An 18,980-nucleotide genomic window follows, 5' to 3' on the forward strand; every position below is an offset into this window, starting at 1 on the left:
CGGGACTGGCTATGTATTAGACATGGTATAGTATACTAGTCGTCGACCGGGTTGGCAGGACTTACGGGGCGGTTATGGGGCGGGTGGCACCACCGGTACGATTCAGAAACAGAAACGCATCGACCCATCGGCCCGGCCACTGCAAGCAATAACCGTGTAGTTCGCCGAAACACCTCGGTTCTCTGTTTCAGGAGCATGTCTCTTTTGGGCGCTACTTCGTTTGTGGGAGAAGCCATCGTGGTGCCACCGGGCGGCGACGGGCCTCATTCACACCCCCGACGGCTTCATTTGCCGTGCACCAGCTGCTAGAGTTTTGGTAAACAAGTGTCTTGCCAGTTAGTATAGGTGCAAGAATTCCCTCTTGATTTCTATTCGTCCTTTACTCACCTGCATTAGCAGCCCTTGGAATTTTGTTATAGTCCATCTCAGTAAACCCGCACACGTGATCGGAGCAGCTTTGACACCACCATGGAAGCCATGAAGGCTCTACTCGAGCAGAGGGGGCTCGCACTTTCGCTCCCACGTATTGGAACTATTATCATCTTAGTGAGTAATGAGCCTGGCTCTATACACATAGCTTACTAATATTCTCCCCATAGTTCGTCATCTACAGGATCATCACAGCCATTTATCGGCTTTACATCCACCCCTTGTCTAAAGTCCCCGGCCCGAAGCTCTATAGTTTCTCAAGCCTGCCTTTCGACGTACACTACAAGATTAAAGGCACTTTTGTGAGAGGCACGACTGGACTCCACAAGAAGTATGGCCCCGTTGTCCGCATCGCGCCTGATCGCGTCGCCGTTGATGGCTCGCTTGCATGGCCGCTTTTCATGCGGCGGTATCCCGAGGAATTCAGCAAGATATGGGAGTTCTACGGGTTCGGACCTCTGGCGATTCTTGGCTCGCCCCCTGAAAACCATCGGCGGCAGCGCCGCATCATGGCCCACGCGACCACGCCAGCTGCTCTTGCTGACCAGGAAATTTACCTACAAAAACATGTCAATAAGTTTGTAGATGTCCTGGCTGAGCACGCAGATGAGGATAGGCCGATTGATATCATGCTCTGGTTCAACTACTTGACGTTCGATATTGTGGGGGAGCTGACCCTTGGCACCTCTCTTGGGTGTCTGGACTCCAGGGACACAGTGCACCCCTTGGTCGGCGTCGTGACGGCCACGACGCGAGACAACGCCCGGAGGATGTTCCTGACGGGTCTCCCACTCATAGGATCTTTCATCCCCATGCTGACGTATGTCTTGAGGAAGAAGGAGATCGACAAGATGCTTGCCATGCAACGCCACATGGACGAGCAGTCAGAGGCGCGCATCGCGCTGGGAACCGACACCCGCAGGGACCTCATCACCTACATGCTCCGCGCCAATGCGGAGGACAAGGAGGGCAAGGGAATGAGCCACGAGGAGATGCTTGTCAACAGCCGGGTGCTGCTCCTCGCTGGCGGGGAGACCACAGCCACTACGTTGTCCGGGTTCGCATTCCACATCACCGAGAATCCCGACAAGTACAGATTGCTGGCCGACGAGATCCGCAGCGCCTTTTCTTCCGCAGACGAAATCACCATTCGAGGGACCAGCCAGCTGCCGTACCTGTGCGCGTGTATTGAGGAAAGCCTGCGCATCTACCCGCCAGCGGCAGACACTCCTCCGCGGGTCTCCCCGGCGCAGAGGTTGGGGGCTATTACATCCCGAAAGGTGTAAGTACTAATTTCCCCGATTCACGATGTCACTTGAATCGCCTCTTGGAACTAACAAATAATTATTAGACGATCGTGTCGGTCTACCAGTGGGCCACACACCACTCTGAAGACAACTTTGTCGATCCAGAGACCTTTGCCCCCCAGCGCTGGCTCCCCGAGACGCACGCCCTTTACGAGCCTAGATTCGCCGCTGACAACAAGGCGGCATGTAAGCCCTTCTCTGCCGGGCCCCGGGACTGCACGGGCAAGATCCTGGCCTACGCTGAAATGCGTCTGGCGATCGCGCGGCTCTTCTGGCACTTCGAGTTCGACCGGGAGGCAGGTCAGGACGATTGGATCTCCAGCCAATGCGTCTTCACCTTGGCAGAAAAGGGGCCTTTTATGATTAGGCTCCGTCGTAGACCCGGGGTCTAGAATCACACAGATGGGCAGAGAGTACGTGGCTTCTATGCTCCAATATGACGGAACAAGAGGTGTTGTGTTATTTAAAAGTTTGTTCTTGTTAGCTATTCCCTAAAGGTGTTCAATGCATATTTGTAATTGAGATTTCGAAGAGTTTAGTTTGATATCTGAAGGGCAGTCCTGATTAGTAACGATATTGACTTCGGCTATCCAAATAGAAGACTCGGAATAACAAAGGTCGGGCCGTATGCATAGTGGGAAAACGGAAGTTATTTGATAAACTTTATTTGGAATTTTACGTAAAATATACTAGGATAGACCTTGGTAACAACTGCGTACCATGAGAGAATTATAGTACAGTACATTCCATCTGCGTGTCATGTCAACCATCCGGGGCACACGACCCCAGAAATATCATCCGTTCCTACCCGCCGTGAAAGAGGGTAACTGCAACGCCCGCTGCGTCGCTTGCATCCGCTTCACCAGATCCTCGATCTGCTCCAACATGACGCCGTTTTCCTCCTCGAGCTGTTGCACGTATTCCACGGCCTCGGCCAGGACCTCGGCCTTGCTCATCCTCACCGAGGGGCCGTTGGTAGCAGTAGTAGTAGTAGTAGTAGTAGTAGTAGTAGTAGTAGCAGTAGTGGACGCTGCAGGCGTGGGGCCGCCGTCCTCTGGAGATGGGCACTGCAGGGGTTGTTGCTGACTGTTGTTGCGCTTCGGCCGCTTCCGCGACTCAAGGCACACGCGCAAGGCTTCGATCTTGTCGTTGAGACTGACCCGGTACCGCTTCTCGACGGCGGCGTGGGGGCGCTCCTTTTTCGGGCCCTCTCCTGGGGGTGATCCCGATTGGAAAACGCCGGATGAGGCTGGGGTGGATTTTGGTGATGAGGATGACGGTAGAGGGGAGATAGCGACATCATCGGCAGGAGTGCTGTTAGGGTTAGGCCTCTTCCTGCTCTTGTTGGTGGCGGCTGTGGAGGAGGGAGGGCATATCTCTGGTCGAGATGGTGAAGGTGGTGATTCTGGTTGTGATGGTGGGGGTGTTGGTATTGGGTCTGTTGTTGTGGTGCCATCTGGTAACAGGCATGAAGTTGGTGATGGTTGGCTGGGGGTGCTGATCGTGTAAATCTCATCCATGTTGATATCCTGGGAGTAGCTAGGTTCCATGTCTAAGAACGAGAAAGGGTTGGTAAAGTCATAATCCTCTAATGCGCCGGTGCTGTAGGTGTCGCCGGCCGTGGCGCAGCTGCCTGCGTCAAAGTCGAGATGGTGTGGTAATGGAAACTCCGGGCAGTCGTAGCAGGTACTGCCGCCGTGCATCGACTGAGCGCCGAGAAGCAACAGGGCGTCTTTGATAGCTTGGACGTAGCGCACCTGTCCGTTGCCCAAGCCATGTCGGCAACGACTCGTCGGAGCGGTCCTGTCGTGCTGAGAGCCAGTGTCTACCCACGGTTGTAGTGGTGGTGTTTGTGGTGTCGTGGTATAGTGGCGGGCATCGCTGTGATGACGAATCTGGGGTATGAAATGGCGTCTTGTTTGCGAGGAGCCAATGGACCCGCCCTGGAACATGTCGAGATCCATCCCATCGTGATCTATAAGCGCCTGCAGAGACGCCTCCAACAGCTCCCTTTCGCTGGGCCCCGTTCCACAGGCCGGCATGGCAGTTCTTCGGTTCTCGTTGGGTCACTCACACGCAACCAAGTAGCGGGTTTCGGCTCAACGCGGACAATCTGAGCACCTCTGGCTGACTAGAAGACTTGAAACGATGTGGTTTGCTGGACCAGTATTGGGTTACTTTGCTTCCCTTCCTTTGCGTCTGAACTACTGCATCTTGGTTACGCGCCCGTCTTCTTTATACTGTCGCCTCAAACCTTCCAGACCTGAACTTCCATTCCTGTCACTCCTGCAAAGCGCACGGTTTTTGCGGGGACAGGTATAAAAGCCTGTTGCGATCTCTGTGTAATCCAATTGGGCGCATAGTCTCGGTACTGGCTTCCCCATGCAGTATTCGAGCCTCTTGATTGGTCAGATAAGATAACCCCCACTGACATTCCTGTTCTCGTTGTCCACGTAGACACAGGGGAAGACCCTTAACCGCTTCTATCCCAAAGCCTAGAATGGTAGCGGCCCGTCTGAACTCCCATGTGAACTCTCGTCGTCTCATCTGTCTCGGCATGGCGTGGGAAGCCCTGATAGTACTATAAGAAACTTTCGACTGATACTTGGCAGACACAGGGAGTCTGATTCGGTCTCGCATACTGCCTTACATGGTGGCAGAGCGTACGTAATCTAGTGCCCGTCATGGTCTCTAGCCCGTAAAGGGAAGCCGTCGTTAATCTGGGGAGGGCGTACTAGGAGGCTCTGAAGGTAGGATGAAAGCCACTAGAAGCAACAACGTGCACGGGGGGTCCCGTGTACTTTCCTTGGCCGAACAGTCATGATGCTTGGCGAACAGCCATGATGCTTGGCGTGACAAGAAGGACTAGGCTCCTAATTATCCTCATGATCGCTGACTACATCGCTAACCACACGCCAGATGTGCGCGATGGCCGGTTGGATATTGATCGACATCCGAAGGAATGGTGAGAGGTTGCGCCGCATCACCAAGCACCCATGTACCTTGTCTCAAGTCGAAACATATTTCAAAATATCATAAGGTCTCCGTGTAGCCGATAGTAGTCGAGATCCAGTGGAATATGGCACATTATTCTTGGCGGTGGCGCCACCAGATACACCACATGGCGACGACGCGTCTGAACCTCGCAATGAATACAGTCGGACACCGATGTAGAGAACCGGAGATATAGACGTGACAAACCAATACGCTGGGACGGTGGCCAGGATACGTATAAGACCCCGCTGCTGCAGACTGAGCAAGGGGAATCTTCCTAAAACATATCCTACATTCCACTTACCACAACACATATCACGATCATGAAGAGCCTTGGTCAAGATTCACGCGAAAAGGTGCAGCTCCAGACGGAAGATGAGGCCCCAAGAACCTCTGCCACTTCCGACCGGAAGCCTCACGACCTCGCATCTGATCGTGTCATGCAACACAGCGACAATGATTCGGACGACTTCACCGACAAGGTGCAGTACCCTTCTATGTGGAAGGCCATGTTGATCGTGTCAGGGCTCTTCATGGGCGTTTTCCTCGTTGCTCTAGACCAGACCATCATCGGCACGGCAATCCCCAAGATTACCGACGAATTCAAGACCATCCAGGTTCGTAGATGTGCAAGGATCTACCCGCACTAGCTGGAAACTAGCCGGGATTTCCATCTTATGTTCTTCTCTCCCATTTCCCGAGTGGTGGGCTGATCTTAGGTTTCCTCCGTCTAGGATGTAGGCTGGTATGGGAGCGCCTATTTCTTGACGAGCACAGGTAATGTTTCATCTCCCACCCCGACTTGTATGGACAGACTCATGCTGACTCTGCGCCTGAACAAAACAGCGCTGCAACCGTCGTATGGGCGCATTTACGTGAGCTTTGATGTAAGTACGCCGCGAAAGACTTGGATCTCCACCAGGGCGGACAGGGATCTCGCAGGGGGCTGACTCGAGTCTGCAACTTTGACAGTCCAAATGGGCGTTTCTGCTGGCCATCTTCCTATTCGAGGTTGGCTCCTTGATATGTGCCGTGGCTCCGACAAGTCCTGTTCTGATCGTCGGCCGGTAAGCTAATCTTCTCAAACGGCGATCTGCCTTATAATGGTTCCCGCGCCCCCCCTGGCAGAACAACAACATTAACCGTTGTACGTGCAGCGCCATTGCTGGCCTCGGGGTCGCTGGCATCTTTTCCGGTTGCACCGTGATAACTTCCTTTGTCGGTAAGTGGCCCCCTTCCCCAAAATATGGGTTCCCCCCCAGCTTGTCGCATGTAACGTCGGATCTAATGCCGGCGAACTCCTTCGGGGAAAACAGTGCCTCTCGAGAAACGCCCCCTCGCCTTCAGTCTCTTCGGCGCTGTCTGGGGTGCCGCCTTCGTAGCCGGCCCCCTTCTTGGCGGCGCCTTCACGGATCATGTTACGTGGAGGTGGTGCTTCTATATTAAGTACGTTTGTTCCGTGCCTTGATAATGCCTGTTTCATTATCCACTGTATTGACTTTCTGCCAAGCCTCCCCATCGGTGCCGTCTCCGCCGCCGTGGTACTACTAGTGCTCAACCCGCCGCCGCGGCCCAGGAGCGAGATGAACAAGTCCATCCTGATGCGAGTCCGAGAGTTTGACCTTCTGGGCGCCGTTCTCATGATCGCCGCTATGACTTGCCTGCTCTTGGCCCTGCAGTGGGGCGGGAAACAGTACACGTGGAGCGATGGGCGAATCATCGGCCTGCTGGTCGGCTGCGGCCTCCTCCTCGTGGTGTTCGTCGCCTGGCAGTTTCGTTTGGGCGAGAAGGCGACGCTGCCACCGCGCATCATGCGCCAGCGAACCGTGGCCGCCGCCTCGGTATTTGTCGTCATGTTTGGCGGCTCTGCGGTCCTCTTCATGTTCTACCTTCCCATCTTCTTTCAGAGCATCCGGGGCTCGTCAGCCATCATGTCCGGTATCCAGATGCTGCCCATGCTTCTGGGCCTGGTGGTAGCCTCTGGGATCGTCGGGGCCTTGGTCTCCTATTTTGGCTTTTACACGCCCTTCCTGATTGGCAGCACCGCTATCTTCGCTGTTGGCGCCGGTCTTATCACCACGTATAACGCCGAGATGGCGGACGCCACCTGGATCGGATTTCAGATCTTGGCAGGGGGCTGGGCTGGGTGCTGGTTTCCAGATACCCCAAGCTGCTGTGCAGACTGTTCTCGATCAGAAGGACATCCCTGTTGGGTCCTCTGCCCTTATTTTCTTCCAGAATCTGGGGGGCTCCATCTTCGTCTCGGTCGGCCAGTCTGTTTTCCAGAACGGTCTGTCTCAAGCCCTGAAGGAACTTGCACCCTCTGTGGATCCCGCTCTTATCTTCTCCACAGGCGCGACGGGATTAAAACAGGCTCTCGAGAAAGTCGGCCAGTCGAGTGCGTGGCCTTCTGTCCTTCTCGCGTACACGCGGGGTCTCCAGGATGCGTTCAAGGTCGGTATGGGCCTCGGGCTCGGGGGACTCCTTGCCACGTTGTTCTTTGAGTGGAGGAGTGTCAAAGACAAGAAGAATAACGCCGAACCGGCTATTATGGGGTAGAGAAAGTGTCCACTTCTCTACATGGTTGCAGGATAGATGGCCGATGTATGATATCTTGATATCACGGTCCTTGCCTCCGGAACACTGTCGTTTCCTCAAAGCGGTAAAAGCATTGTCTCGGTGGAACTATCTTGCCAATGTCGATGGAATGGATTCCTAGTCTAGGCATGGCACTTGCAGAACATGGGGCGGTACTGCAATAGGTCATGGTGCAAACGCGGCCTGTCTGGAGTTTGTTAGTGACTGACTCAGTGCCATGCAAAGATCCTCCAAATAGACTGCATTATCAGTAAAATGGGCAGTTATACATACAACGGGTGGATTCTTTTCTCCTTCCTTCAGAATGGCGGAGAATTGCGACCTCTTAAGTAATGCCTACCACTTCGAGGCCCTCCTCGGTTAACCATGAACCCAGACTGATCTCTAAACAAATAAAAGCTAGGCTAGTTCACGGCACCTCCCGTGCGCGGGCCACGGCTCATGCTCCCGAACTCACGATATTAACGGTCTCTATTGCTCGGCCTTGGCAGCCGGACTCCTCGGCGACCGCTCTGTTCGATGGTCGAACTTGACGCCAGTATCGGATCTTGATGGCGGCATTTGATGTTTCGATATTTGAAGCGGCCGTAACGCACGAGAATGTTAAATCAGTTGGCAAACCCGGGGTCCAGAGTCATTGTCCGGCAGTCTGGGCCCCACGACAGGGGTTTGCTTGGTGCCACAGGGAAGGGAACCCTGGTGGTGGTACCACGCTCGCTTAGACGCACGCATGCCCGGTCGCCATTCTGCTGGGACAGATCTTGAAAGTTCTGCTGAACTTCCAGGACAAAGAATTAAGTTTGTTTCGGCTTTCTCTTGGTATTGGCCATCTGTGTCCTAGTGAAGGAACACGACCGCGGGTTTCGCTCATTCTCATGGGCCAGGGACTTTGACAGTGACATCTTAATTCACCGTAGTGTATTGCTGTTATCATACCCAAGGTAGATGACCGAGTATTTGGATCTTTGGCCATCCTCCACCGTCCGTAGACTTGTCCCTGGGCCGCCAACACCAGCCCCGAGTCGAGCCTGTATCCATCTCCGGACCGCAACACCACATAAAACCACTATCTCCTCGCACGCGTTGTTTTGGAAAGCCAGTGCTAGCGTTGTACGAGCGCCTTGGGCTTCTACCTGTGATATAAGACCTTTTAGTCGCGACGCCGGAGCGGCGCAAGCTGCTGCGTGGTGTTCAATGTGAACCTCCCCATCCTCGGAGACCCAATGCGAAACTAGCTCGCTATCCCATAGACCCAGTGCTTCTTCTAGTATGTGAAGCAAGTCGTGATGTAGGTTGGCGCAATCTCTGGAGAATGGCTGCATTACCATCCGAAAGATGTCTCCTCGCACTCCTATCGGCCAGGGCGTGGGTGATTGCCGGTCAGTCTCAGGCCCTACTACAAAAGACTCCTGTAGTTCCGTCGCGCGCACAGTTAGCGATAGATGTAAAGTTTTCTGTCGTAGTCGGCCGCGATGCACGTTGGTAACTACTTACAGATGAATCCGGCTCAACCGTTCCTCGTCCCCAGTACCCACGGAGACGACCATTTTTGTGCCGTGAGCCTGCCGCCGACTTTTTGATATGCTTGTGCTGGCTGAAGAAGTCTGCGCCCTGTTCTGCGGGTTAGAATACTGGGGAAGACGGGAGAAAGCGTTGATGTGTTACTTGCCGAATCGAACACGCGCTGAATCATGCTCCCCGAGATACCGTGGCCCGTAATCTTGAATGCGCCATGTGTGGAGAGAGATGCCAGAAGGGTATTGACAGCTTTGGTGCGCTCCACTGAGGGGTCGTCGTAGAGCCCTCCCCCTTTGAAGGGTTCTCGTACTCGTAGAATAGCGAGATGTCGATAGTAGGGATGCCCATTTCGAGCGGACTTGTCCGTTAAGGCTGATTACTAATACTTATTTCTTGAATGGCACAAATGGGAGGTTCCTGGAGAGCGGGCAACAAGAGCAAGTTGGTATAAAACAGCATCAGATGAGGTGAAGTGTTTATCGTGAACGTGGGGTGTACTATTGCAACTATAGGTGGCACCACCGGATGTCCAGACGACACACACTGTGGGTGGGTGCTGGGCACCAAGCAAGTGGCAAGCATGGCCTTGTTGATAGTATTCAAAGGAGGGAAAGGAAAGTGGAGCCGTATGTAACCAGCCAAGGAGAAATCTATAAGGCGCTGTCTTTACTAGGCTGACTTGCACAGGCACAATTCAAGAGGAACCAAAGATTCTTAGACGTTTGAACAAGTCTAGATGGCAGTCAGGCAATGTGAAAACGACGAGGGAGGTGTGGTTACGTCGAGGAGTGTCGGCCACGACTGGACCACAGGCACCACTCCCCTAGAGGCTGTTGTGCGCGGCTCGGGCGGCAATGCGCTGTTCTTGGCCGCCAGTGGTCCGCCGAGGATTCCAGAACAGCCCGTCGTCATCTTCGAGGCAGGCGTGGGCGCCTGCAGTTCCAACTGGGGTCCCGTCCGTCGCCTGCTGGACCCGCGCATCCGGAGTTATTGCTACGACCGCGCCGGGTACGGCCGCAGTCCTCCGGCATCATCTTCATCACCGCCTCGCACCGCTGGCGCCCTAGCCACGGAACTGCTGGATGTTCTCGCGTCGGCTGGCGTGGAACCCCCTTACATTCTGGTGGCTCACTCCTTCGGCGGCATGATAGCCCGCGAAGCTGTGGCCCTTCTGGGCCCGGACGACGTCGCCGGCTTGGTCCTGGTGGATGCGAACCAGGAGAAGACACATAGGGACTTGCGGGAACCCTTGGAGCCGCTAGATTCGTTGGCTGGGCCCAAGATGTCGGCGCTGCTCGATGAATCGGGGCTGTTAGCAGGCGGCGAACATTACACAGCGGATGAGCTACACCGGCTCGCTTTGGACGCGGAGAGAGAAACTACAACGAAGGCATCCGTGGCAGAAGCAGCTCAGTTGGAAACGAGCTCCAAATCACTCGCCCGCAAAGGCCAGTTAGAGACCATGGCCCTCGGCATGCAACCTGTTACTGTCATCCGAGGGGGCACTAAACGAGACTATCAGCGTGTCATTGCCGCCATCCAGCGTTCCGAGTTGGACAACGAAGCTCGACAGGCCCTCGAAAGACTTCACCATTTTGTTGAAAAGGAACTCGAACGGGTAGACGATGATCTCCAGCGGGAACAGATGCGCTTGTCGGCCAACAGTCGCTTCGTGCGGGCTTTGCAAAGTGGTCATGCCGTTATTGCCACTGAGCCGCAGCTTGTTGCGGATGAAGTGTCGAGTGTCTGGGAAAGTTGTCTGAGGGGCAGGTTTTGAGGATAGCAGGGAAACGCAGCTCAGCCGACGCGGTAGATATAATCTATGCCGCTCCGATGTAACAATATCTGTCTTTCGATATATGTGATAATCCAAATATGTAGCCACAACCACTCAATTCTCTGACTAAAGGCACCGTCAAGGCACGCCGAGCACGTGCTTCATCCTCTTGATCAAATTGGCCCTTGCTGGATCGCGGTTCTCGGCAGCATAGTGACGAATGAAATGCTCACGCTGGGGAAAGCTTAGCCGAGCACGGAAACCGGCGATCTGCTGGAAATACATGTTGCACATGAAAACCAAATCGAGGTAATTTGGTGTCGAGTTACGTCCAAATAAGGCGGCCAACTTGCCCTGAAAGTGGTGGAAGATGTCGATTACTATGTACCGCTTCAGCCCAGCTGTGGTGTTTACGTTGATGATCTCCGTGGTTCCTGTTAGGTCTTCAGGGGCTCCAAGGCATCTTGGGTTTTGGTTAGAGACGCGAGATTGTATACGACGACGCATATGAGGATGTGGGTGCTAAATTACCTCTTAGAATGATATCCACTTGAACCCATTGATGGGGAACGTTCTCGCCATACGCCGGGCCGACCTCGACGAACACTCTCATCACTCCTGAGCCAGGGCCTATGGGAACCTTGATACTAGGACGGGGTCAGTGAATATGCAATACATTAGTTAAAGCATTGTATATGAGCCGTGGTTCATTAATGCAGATCTGTCGCACAGTGAGCATATCGCAGGCAGCGGCAATATCCACATCGTGTGTGTCTCTTCGTGAGCCTCTTATATTGAGGGCTAATCCTCCCATCACGGCATAGCTCACGCCTTTTCCTCAGAGCAATCTTTCCATGAACTCCAGTGCGCACAATAAATGGGTAATGCGTGCGTGCTTTGCAGACTGGGTCAACAATCGTCCCTCTTCATTGGTGTATCCGTTGGTGATGGTGCCTAAACCCGTAATGGGCAGAGCACGCTGGGGTGCGGTCATCCAGGTAGGTTCAATAAATTGCAGCTAATTTAAATGTAACATATTTCGAATGAAAGGGTTTTTGGACACCAAAAGAGAGACTACCATATGTGAGTCCTCACCTCAAGCGTCCCATGGACCACAGTGAGTGAGGTGGCTTCTATTATATTGACCAGTAGGGTTGGGCTCAAGACTACGTATTGAATATTGTTGGCCTCAATCTGAGCCAGAGTCCCAAGCGTCAAGCGCCTTGTTGGTTCCATGTTGCTGAGGTCCAAAGGCATGGTCTCATCATTAGGTCTGGCGAGTGGTATATTGGCATAGCCGATTCGTCGATACTCGTAGCATTGGTGCCTCGCCCAAATATGGTTTCTCAAAGGCAGGCTTCGCTTGCACGGGCGATTCCTTACCTTTGGTGGCCAATAGGGACCCAACGTCAGCTAGGGCGCAGTGTGTGTTGGTGATTCGAAAGCAAAGATGGACGGCAAATGTCAGGATTGTGTGGTATGGCGTGTCGCTTGTGTAAAACCGAGGAAATGAACGAAGTCGCTCATGCCATGCCGGCCCGAGGGCTGCAAACAATGGGACGGGTGTCTCACTGGCCAATAACTTGCACTACCCGCCAGTCACCATTCTCTGCGCATATCAGTTCTTCTGCCATCGCCGCTTCGCACAACCCGTACCCTGTATAGTCAATTGGTCGCTCCGTTTTAGCAACATCAGGATTTCATCGCGGCCAAAGATGGAATCTTCAGAAAGCATTGTGGACGAAACCCCGCAATCCGAACTTCAAGGTGTAGACACGAACTCGCTTACTGAGTCTGACCACATTGATGAATGGAAAGGTCCCCAAATACACAATGTTGGGGCCGAAGGCGATGCACTGGCAAGCCATGGCGGGGCTGGGACAGTAGAGATGCTCGAAGTTGTGCACCTGCTCCAAGATGCCGGGATACCAGCTTGCGTTGTCGGTACGCACCCTCTCGGCTACTATGGCGCCGGACGAGTGCCAATCGTATGTTTCTTCGGTCGCACACTTCGGACGTATTGAATCAATTCGCTGACAATTGCTCCCAGGTTTGGGAACTATGTGTGCCGCAAGATCAACTTGGCCAGGCTGCAGACCTGTTCAAGTCAGAGCCTCTGTCCAGGTCATACGAGCCGTGGCCTGTGAACTCGCCCATCCCAATGGACCTATTACATATCTTCCCGAGGTTTCATCTCAAGGGTGTCCATTTCCTCTTCTTTCTCGTGCCCACCAGCGACTGGCTTCTGGACTGCGACGAGGCGAAATGCGAGAAGAGCCCCATGGGTCTTCCTTACCCGAAGCTCGAGTACTTGGCGCAATCGCTGCTCGATACGCAGCGGCTGGGAGACCTGGAGGACCTTGTCGACGGAATGAACCTGAGCGAGGAGTGGGGTGAAGAACACCTGGATTTGAACCGCACCTGCGATGTCGCATATGCGCGCTGGAAGAATGAACAGATCCGGGCTTCCATCCCCGAGACGCCGTTCTCAGAAATGATGGAGATGGACGCGTATCCGAAGCCACTTCGGCCAATATGGCAGAAGATTGTGCGCCATAAGGAAAGTCGCATCGGTGTAGAATTGCCAAAAGGCCACTATCACACTAGGTTCTACCCGATCGGCCAGGGAGATCCAAGGCTGCAAGAACGGACAATGTTCTAGTGTTCTACCTGCTAAAGTACGAAGAGCACGACCATCTGTGATGAAACGTCAGCGACTTTGGCATTCGGTGCGAAAGACAAGCGGCCAAGTAATTAAGTACCACACTGTTTCTGTCTGTAACTTCGATTCATTGTGGACACACACTGAGATAATCATTTCGATCATTCTGACGAATTTAAAGTCTCTTTCGGACATAGCACGAAGCTGCCATCGATGATAAAATGCCTTGGCAGCGGCAGCGTGTCAACAATGCATCCTGTTTTGAAAGTAGCAGAAGGTCAGCGAGCCACTTTTAAAGCACACGCAGCAAAAGATGTCCGTCAAAAAATATAGTGCCTCATGAAGCTACGACTTTCATCAAAATTCATCAGCGATGGATGGCCTGATGGTCTAGTGGTATGATTGCTGCTTCGGGTAAATAACTATCCTTCTCCTTGAACGAGGAACTGTAGCAGGTCTCGGGTTCGAATCCCGATTAGGCCCACTTTTTTGCTTTCCTCTCTTTTTACCCTTAAAACACAAAAACGGGCAATTCTGACCACCGAATGATTCCACTGAAAGTAAGAATATTATATATTATCCAAATAGTCGCGCTCGTCAACTACCGTCGCGGCTTCACTTTTGGTGCATCGGTGACATCTCCTCGGCCTCTCGAAGGCATGCGTTATTCGTCTAAAGCATACCCCACTTGTGAGCGTTTCTGTAGTCGGGGGATATCATGCCTTATAGGCATTATAATCGTTCACATAGGCCATTGTCTAAACTATATCCATCAAATCGACAGACAAGTTTGGCTACTCAGCCACAGCCGACGCTATCACCCACCCGTACCCACCACTTTACTTTCTCTTGGCTCAAAATGCCTTGGGGCTACCCCGACGGGCTGCGGTAACTTGCTCGAACCGGTTGTCGGGATAATCAATCTGGTTATGGTCGCCGCTGTCGGCATTTTCGAGAGCGTCCGGGACTTCCTTAATGCTGCTCTGCTCGACTTCGCGCGTGACGTGAATCATGCGACGCGTTGATTCCTGATCCTCGTCATCGACTAAACCATTGTCATGGCCGTTGCTGTCGGCGCTTCTGTTGTTGCTGGACATCTTGTGATCGTGGAAGCGTCGATCGGTCACGCTGGCGTTAGTCCCGTTGAGCGAGTTCTCCAATTTGTAGCCCCTTTTTCTGTTGCGGCCACCGCCGATGGTGACGAGGGTGACGTCGCCCGAGCGCCCCGGGATATCCGAATTGGCGTTACCTGAAGATTTGTACTGGGACGGATTGAGGCTGGGGAAGAGGCGGCGCAGCATGGGCAGGGGAGCCGGCGATGAGACCCAGATCGCACTCAAGCACCGTCAGGAGCACGATCTTGCCGATGTTGTACATCTGTTCCTTGGGCTCGGTGTAGGCCCAGGTGTAGGTGATGCGGATAGTGGTGGCGACCGAGGCGAGTACACCAAGCGACAAGATGAACATAGTGAGGTATTTGACTTTGGCGGCCATCTGCAGGTGCCGCAGCAGCAGAATCGGGGTCAGGGCGGTCGCGAGGTCGGTGAAGATATTGGCGGCGGACACAAAGTACGAGACTTGCAGGATCACCTTCTGACCCGTCTTGCAGTCGCCCACGCCCGTCCATGCAGCCGAGACGGGCTTGCACTGGAAGATGGCGACGGGCCATGAGATCTGCCAGGTAGCCCAGGCCAGGCCGAACAAAGTCCAGAGAATAATCTTGTAGACCCGTCGGTTCGCGAGTCGCAGCATGGTCACGATGATGCTCGACTTGATCAGGGGCCCCGTCCAGCACGTAGATGAACTGCCAGATGACGGTCCAGAGCGCAATCTTGAGCTTCATCCCAATCGTGAGTTCTTCATCGTGCGCTCCCATGCCGTAAAGTGTGAGCACGATGACCGAGGCGTTATGACCGAGGTTCACAATCTGAAGCGGCGTAGAAAGGGGTCAAAGTCAGTTTTGCCTTGAAAACGGGACGCGGGACAAAAGGGGTCGGAGGTTTCTACTCACCCAGCCAGCAAGCATCAACCAATCGTCCACAGCAAATGCATTGTACATATGGCGCACGTATAGCCGCAATGCAACGGCCACGGTGGCCAGGACGGTCATCACGATAGTCACCGCGAGCAGCGTCTGTCCCAGCCCCTCAGGGGCTATGGTGTCAGCCACCATACTGGTGGGATCTCTAACCGTCATGGCTGCGGATTAGAGGGCCGAAAGGCAAAGGAGAATGACGGTAGCACGAATAAAATCCTCGGAGCCTGGCGGCTGCTAACACCTCCGCTTCCAGTACAGACGATTGCATATGCAGGAGCGTGACGCGACTTGAAAGTGGAAACAGCAAGACGGTGGGTGTGGGCATCAGCAGGACTTCTTAACTATCCTGATCTTGAAGGAGTTGTACTATAGGAGAAGACCCTAGCACCTTCACCCGGACCTGGTGTCTCGGAAAACTTAGAGTTTACCCAGGAGGCGGATAGCCTTACGGGAGTAATAAAATGCTGTCGCTTACTGACCCAGCTGCAGTTGCTTACTGGCCCAAGCGGTCTATCTTTCCCAAAACGTCCTCCCTACAGCATGGGGATCGCCAATCCCAGGGCTCGGATTCGCCCGGTTGGGGGCAAAGAAGCGAAGACATCCATCTTCTGGTCCCATGGCTGGGCGGACCGGGGAGCCAATCCGGTTTCCCGTTGCTGAAAGGGGACAGGCTGGGCCATCACAGTTTGGCAACTTACAGCAGTGAGCTTATGTCACGCCACCCCCAGTTGAGTGAGATATGACAGGAGACACCATCCTTGTTTCCTGCATTGGTTGGGACCGTTTCCCATTGGTTGGCTGTCAGCCGTCGGCCGATAGGGACGATCTTGTCCGCATACAGGAACGTCAGGCAGCTTCAACGCCATGTTCACACATGCCATATAGCTGGGTCGGGGCCCCCATGACAGTAAACCTTTTCAGACGCGAATAATCTGTTATACTCTTCTCCTCACACATCGCATGATGGAACCGGCCGAGAAAATCGCATAGGGGTATTCATGCCCGGAGATGATTCGGAGAAGGGAGAGAAATTGCCTGTGACGCCACGTCGTATTGGATGTGCTGCGCCGTAGGGCAATCAGCCCACGTAACGGGCAAAACTGAAAATTACCTCTTGGCAGGGGAAAAAAGCTTTCGCTTAATTCTGCCACATTGTCGCATATAGCCGGCAGTTGACAGAAGCAGGCCTTTCCTGTTTCTGATGCTCATTGGGTTCCGTCCCTTCCCCTGGACCCTGATGTTTTGTTTCGGGTATCGGGATCCTCGGCGATCGACGTGCACACACTTATGCCATAGCAAGCCCGGGGCCGGAGGGGGCCGGGGGGTGGCAACCAGCTGCACTTCACCTGCCCGGCGTTGCCTCATTTGCATGTTGCAATGCAAAGTTGCCCTACTGCGATATACCTCGAGGATGCATGTTTGGGGGCAGTCCTGCACGCAGGTAGGGCCAGCGTCGTGGCCGGCTGTCTGCTCAGACGAAGGCATGCGGGAACACCACAATTTCGAACCCTTACACCGAATGGGGATTGTAATTATCATGTGAGCTGCGTATCCATTTATTTGTACCGTCTCATAGGTGTCATTCCCGTTCATGCGCAAGCGGCACTCCTGTCGATCCGAGAACATCGTGTCCGGAGGAACATCCCTGCATTGTCTGCATCCGGAGGAACCTCATTCTTGCTAGCAAGTAGTATCGTCTGAGAGCAGGCCTTGGTCATAATATTTATGAGCCGCCCATGGCAGTAGTACCCAACAAGTAAAGACTCTTGTTTCACGTACAATTGACGATATACCTGCATCTAGCCGACATGTAAGCACTAAATTTGATTTTGTCTAGTGACGACCCCGGTGGTGCCAATGTTCCAAGGCCAAGGATGCCGAGCATATACTAAACATTATTCACGCTCTTACCGCGGCTAATATCGTCTTACCAGTACAACCGGTGCGGGGATTGTCTATAAGACCCTTCAGATCTGCTGCCAAGGCCAAGGCCCAGGACTCAGATCGTTTACAACTCGAATCACTACGCATGACATCTCCACGGCAGGCAAAGGAGGATCAGAACGCCGACACCATCAACATCACCACCATGGCTGGAACAGACTCTAAGCAGACCGGAGAGGTGTTGCCCACTCTCCCGAAGCACATCACGCCCGAGTGGCTCGGTGCCAAGCTCAAGCAAAAGGTCAAGTCGATCGAGAACACCCGCAACATATGGGGCACCGCCAGCAAGCTGTTCTACCGGATCACATACGAGGACGAGGGAGACGGAAGCGAGAGGCCGACCGACATCTGCATCAAGGGCGTGTTCGATCCCAAGATGATCGCGGCCCAGCCGTGGACCATCAGTCTGGCGCAGCGCGAGGCCGAGTTCTTCTCCCAGATCGCGCCGCACGTGGACCACATGATCTTCCCCAAGGGTTGGTGGTCTGGAGTGAGCGAGAAGCAGGGCATCGCCATCATGAACGACCTGACGACGGAGGGGTGCTCGTTCGCGGCCGAGGTGGCCTCGTATCCGGTCGAGAAGGTCAAGAACGGGGTCGAGCAGCTGGCCGGTCTGCATGCAAAGTACTGGGGCCAGAGCCAGGAAGACCATCCATGTAGGGAATCATTTCCTTGTTTGCTTCGCCTCGCTGTTTCGATATGCCTTCCCATGGTGTTCTCTCTTGAGGGGCCTCCTGAACTCGGGGTTTTCGCCCTTTTCCCTCACCACCCCCGGTTTAGACTAACGCAATTGCTTTCCGACAGGGATCTGGAATAATTACGACCCAGCCATGACTTTCATGGTGCGGTCGTGGGACGATGTCGTGCGACTGCCCGGTCGCCCCAAGCTGCCCGAGTACCTGATGGATGGGAAGCGCTGCAACGAGGCGGTAGACCGCTACTACGCCGAGCGCAACCCGCGCTTCCGGACGCTGCTGCACGGCGACACGCACATCGGCAACATCTACTTCACGGCCAAGGGCGAGATCGGCTTTTTGGACTGGTCGGCGTTCCACTTCGGCTCGTGCTTCCACGACATCGTCTATCACATGACAGCCATGCTCAGCATCGAGGACCGACGCGCGCACGAGATGGAGATCCTCGACCACTACCTCGAGGCCCTGCACAAGCTGGGCGGGCCCAAGTTTGACCGCCACAACGACCCGGAGGTCATGATCGAGTACCGACGCTCCTTCATGACCAACGTCATCTGGCTCATCTGCCCCGACGGCCTGCAGTCCAAGGAGCGCATCGACTCGCTGTGCGAGCGCACTGTGGCCACCTACGACGACCACAAGGTGATCGATGTGATCCTCAACCAGCCGAAGCCCGGTGCCAAGTCTTGAGAGTTTGTAGTCGGCCTGGTAGGTGTGATTCGGCTGCAGGGGAAGGGGTGGAAAGGTGGATGTACCGCGTAAGAATCATGAGCAGAAAAGAGCAAAAATATACGACGATCTCCTATCCAATCCTGGCCTTGCGTGCCAGACGTGCGGCTTGGCACAACGGTTTTTTTTTTGGCGGAATTTCCCCAGCCTGTACCCTTGTCTCGGGACTGCCAAGACCGGTGCCAGTCAGGGGTCAGGGGCGCATCCCAGCAACTGGTCTGCGTCGAGCCCCCATCACCATCAATCCGTGCCACACACACGCACTTCTTTGCCAGACTGGCTGCGGCCC

General features: G+C 54.2%; 8 protein-coding genes across 8 annotated transcripts; 5 read left to right on the forward strand and 3 right to left on the reverse strand.

Moving 5' to 3' along the window:
* Window positions 1-468: 468 nt before the first annotated feature.
* PG998_007206 (uncharacterized protein) lies at window positions 469-2,128 on the forward strand (the record flags this gene model as incomplete). The annotated part of the gene is made up of 3 exons (XM_066874022.1): window positions 469-546; window positions 600-1,709; window positions 1,781-2,128. 3 exons carry the CDS (start codon window positions 469-471, stop codon window positions 2,126-2,128), a joined length of 1,536 nt encoding a protein of 511 aa, XP_066729967.1.
* Window positions 2,129-2,530: 402 nt separating this feature from the next.
* On the reverse strand, window positions 2,531-3,778 carry PG998_007207 (uncharacterized protein; the record flags this gene model as incomplete). Its single annotated transcript, XM_066874023.1, has 1 exon — window positions 2,531-3,778. The coding sequence occupies one exon, from the start codon at window positions 3,776-3,778 to the stop codon at window positions 2,531-2,533; it is 1,248 nt and encodes a 415-aa protein (XP_066729968.1).
* A 1,275-nt stretch (window positions 3,779-5,053) lies between these two features.
* On the forward strand, window positions 5,054-7,289 carry PG998_007208 (uncharacterized protein; the record flags this gene model as incomplete). Its single annotated transcript, XM_066874024.1, has 7 exons — window positions 5,054-5,347; window positions 5,465-5,617; window positions 5,703-5,797; window positions 5,888-5,952; window positions 6,047-6,176; window positions 6,241-6,810; window positions 6,854-7,289. 7 exons carry the CDS (start codon window positions 5,054-5,056, stop codon window positions 7,287-7,289), a joined length of 1,743 nt encoding a protein of 580 aa, XP_066729969.1.
* A 2,293-nt stretch (window positions 7,290-9,582) lies between these two features.
* PG998_007209 (alpha/beta-hydrolase) lies at window positions 9,583-10,623 on the forward strand (the record flags this gene model as incomplete). The annotated part of the gene is made up of 1 exon (XM_066874025.1): window positions 9,583-10,623. The coding sequence occupies one exon, from the start codon at window positions 9,583-9,585 to the stop codon at window positions 10,621-10,623; it is 1,041 nt and encodes a 346-aa protein (XP_066729970.1).
* Window positions 10,624-10,761: 138 nt separating this feature from the next.
* PG998_007210 (uncharacterized protein) lies at window positions 10,762-11,859 on the reverse strand (the record flags this gene model as incomplete). The annotated part of the gene is made up of 4 exons (XM_066874026.1): window positions 10,762-11,057; window positions 11,155-11,270; window positions 11,496-11,641; window positions 11,719-11,859. 4 exons carry the CDS (start codon window positions 11,857-11,859, stop codon window positions 10,762-10,764), a joined length of 699 nt encoding a protein of 232 aa, XP_066729971.1.
* Window positions 11,860-12,338: 479 nt separating this feature from the next.
* PG998_007211 (uncharacterized protein) lies at window positions 12,339-13,285 on the forward strand (the record flags this gene model as incomplete). The annotated part of the gene is made up of 2 exons (XM_066874027.1): window positions 12,339-12,611; window positions 12,674-13,285. 2 exons carry the CDS (start codon window positions 12,339-12,341, stop codon window positions 13,283-13,285), a joined length of 885 nt encoding a protein of 294 aa, XP_066729972.1.
* An 854-nt stretch (window positions 13,286-14,139) lies between these two features.
* PG998_007212 (uncharacterized protein) lies at window positions 14,140-15,482 on the reverse strand (the record flags this gene model as incomplete). Its single annotated transcript, XM_066874028.1, has 4 exons — window positions 14,140-14,534; window positions 14,611-15,004; window positions 15,057-15,212; window positions 15,297-15,482. 4 exons carry the CDS (start codon window positions 15,480-15,482, stop codon window positions 14,140-14,142), a joined length of 1,131 nt encoding a protein of 376 aa, XP_066729973.1.
* A 1,930-nt stretch (window positions 15,483-17,412) lies between these two features.
* PG998_007213 (uncharacterized protein) lies at window positions 17,413-18,652 on the forward strand (the record flags this gene model as incomplete). The annotated part of the gene is made up of 2 exons (XM_066874029.1): window positions 17,413-17,923; window positions 18,072-18,652. The coding sequence occupies 2 exons, from the start codon at window positions 17,413-17,415 to the stop codon at window positions 18,650-18,652; spliced, it is 1,092 nt and encodes a 363-aa protein (XP_066729974.1).
* Between the last annotated feature and the right edge of the window lie 328 nt (window positions 18,653-18,980).

This window comes from Apiospora kogelbergensis (assembly GCF_038363985.1).
Source record: "Apiospora kogelbergensis strain CBS 113332 chromosome Unknown utg000005l_segment0_segment0, whole genome shotgun sequence".
NCBI classification, from domain to species: domain Eukaryota; kingdom Fungi; phylum Ascomycota; class Sordariomycetes; order Amphisphaeriales; family Apiosporaceae; genus Apiospora; species Apiospora kogelbergensis.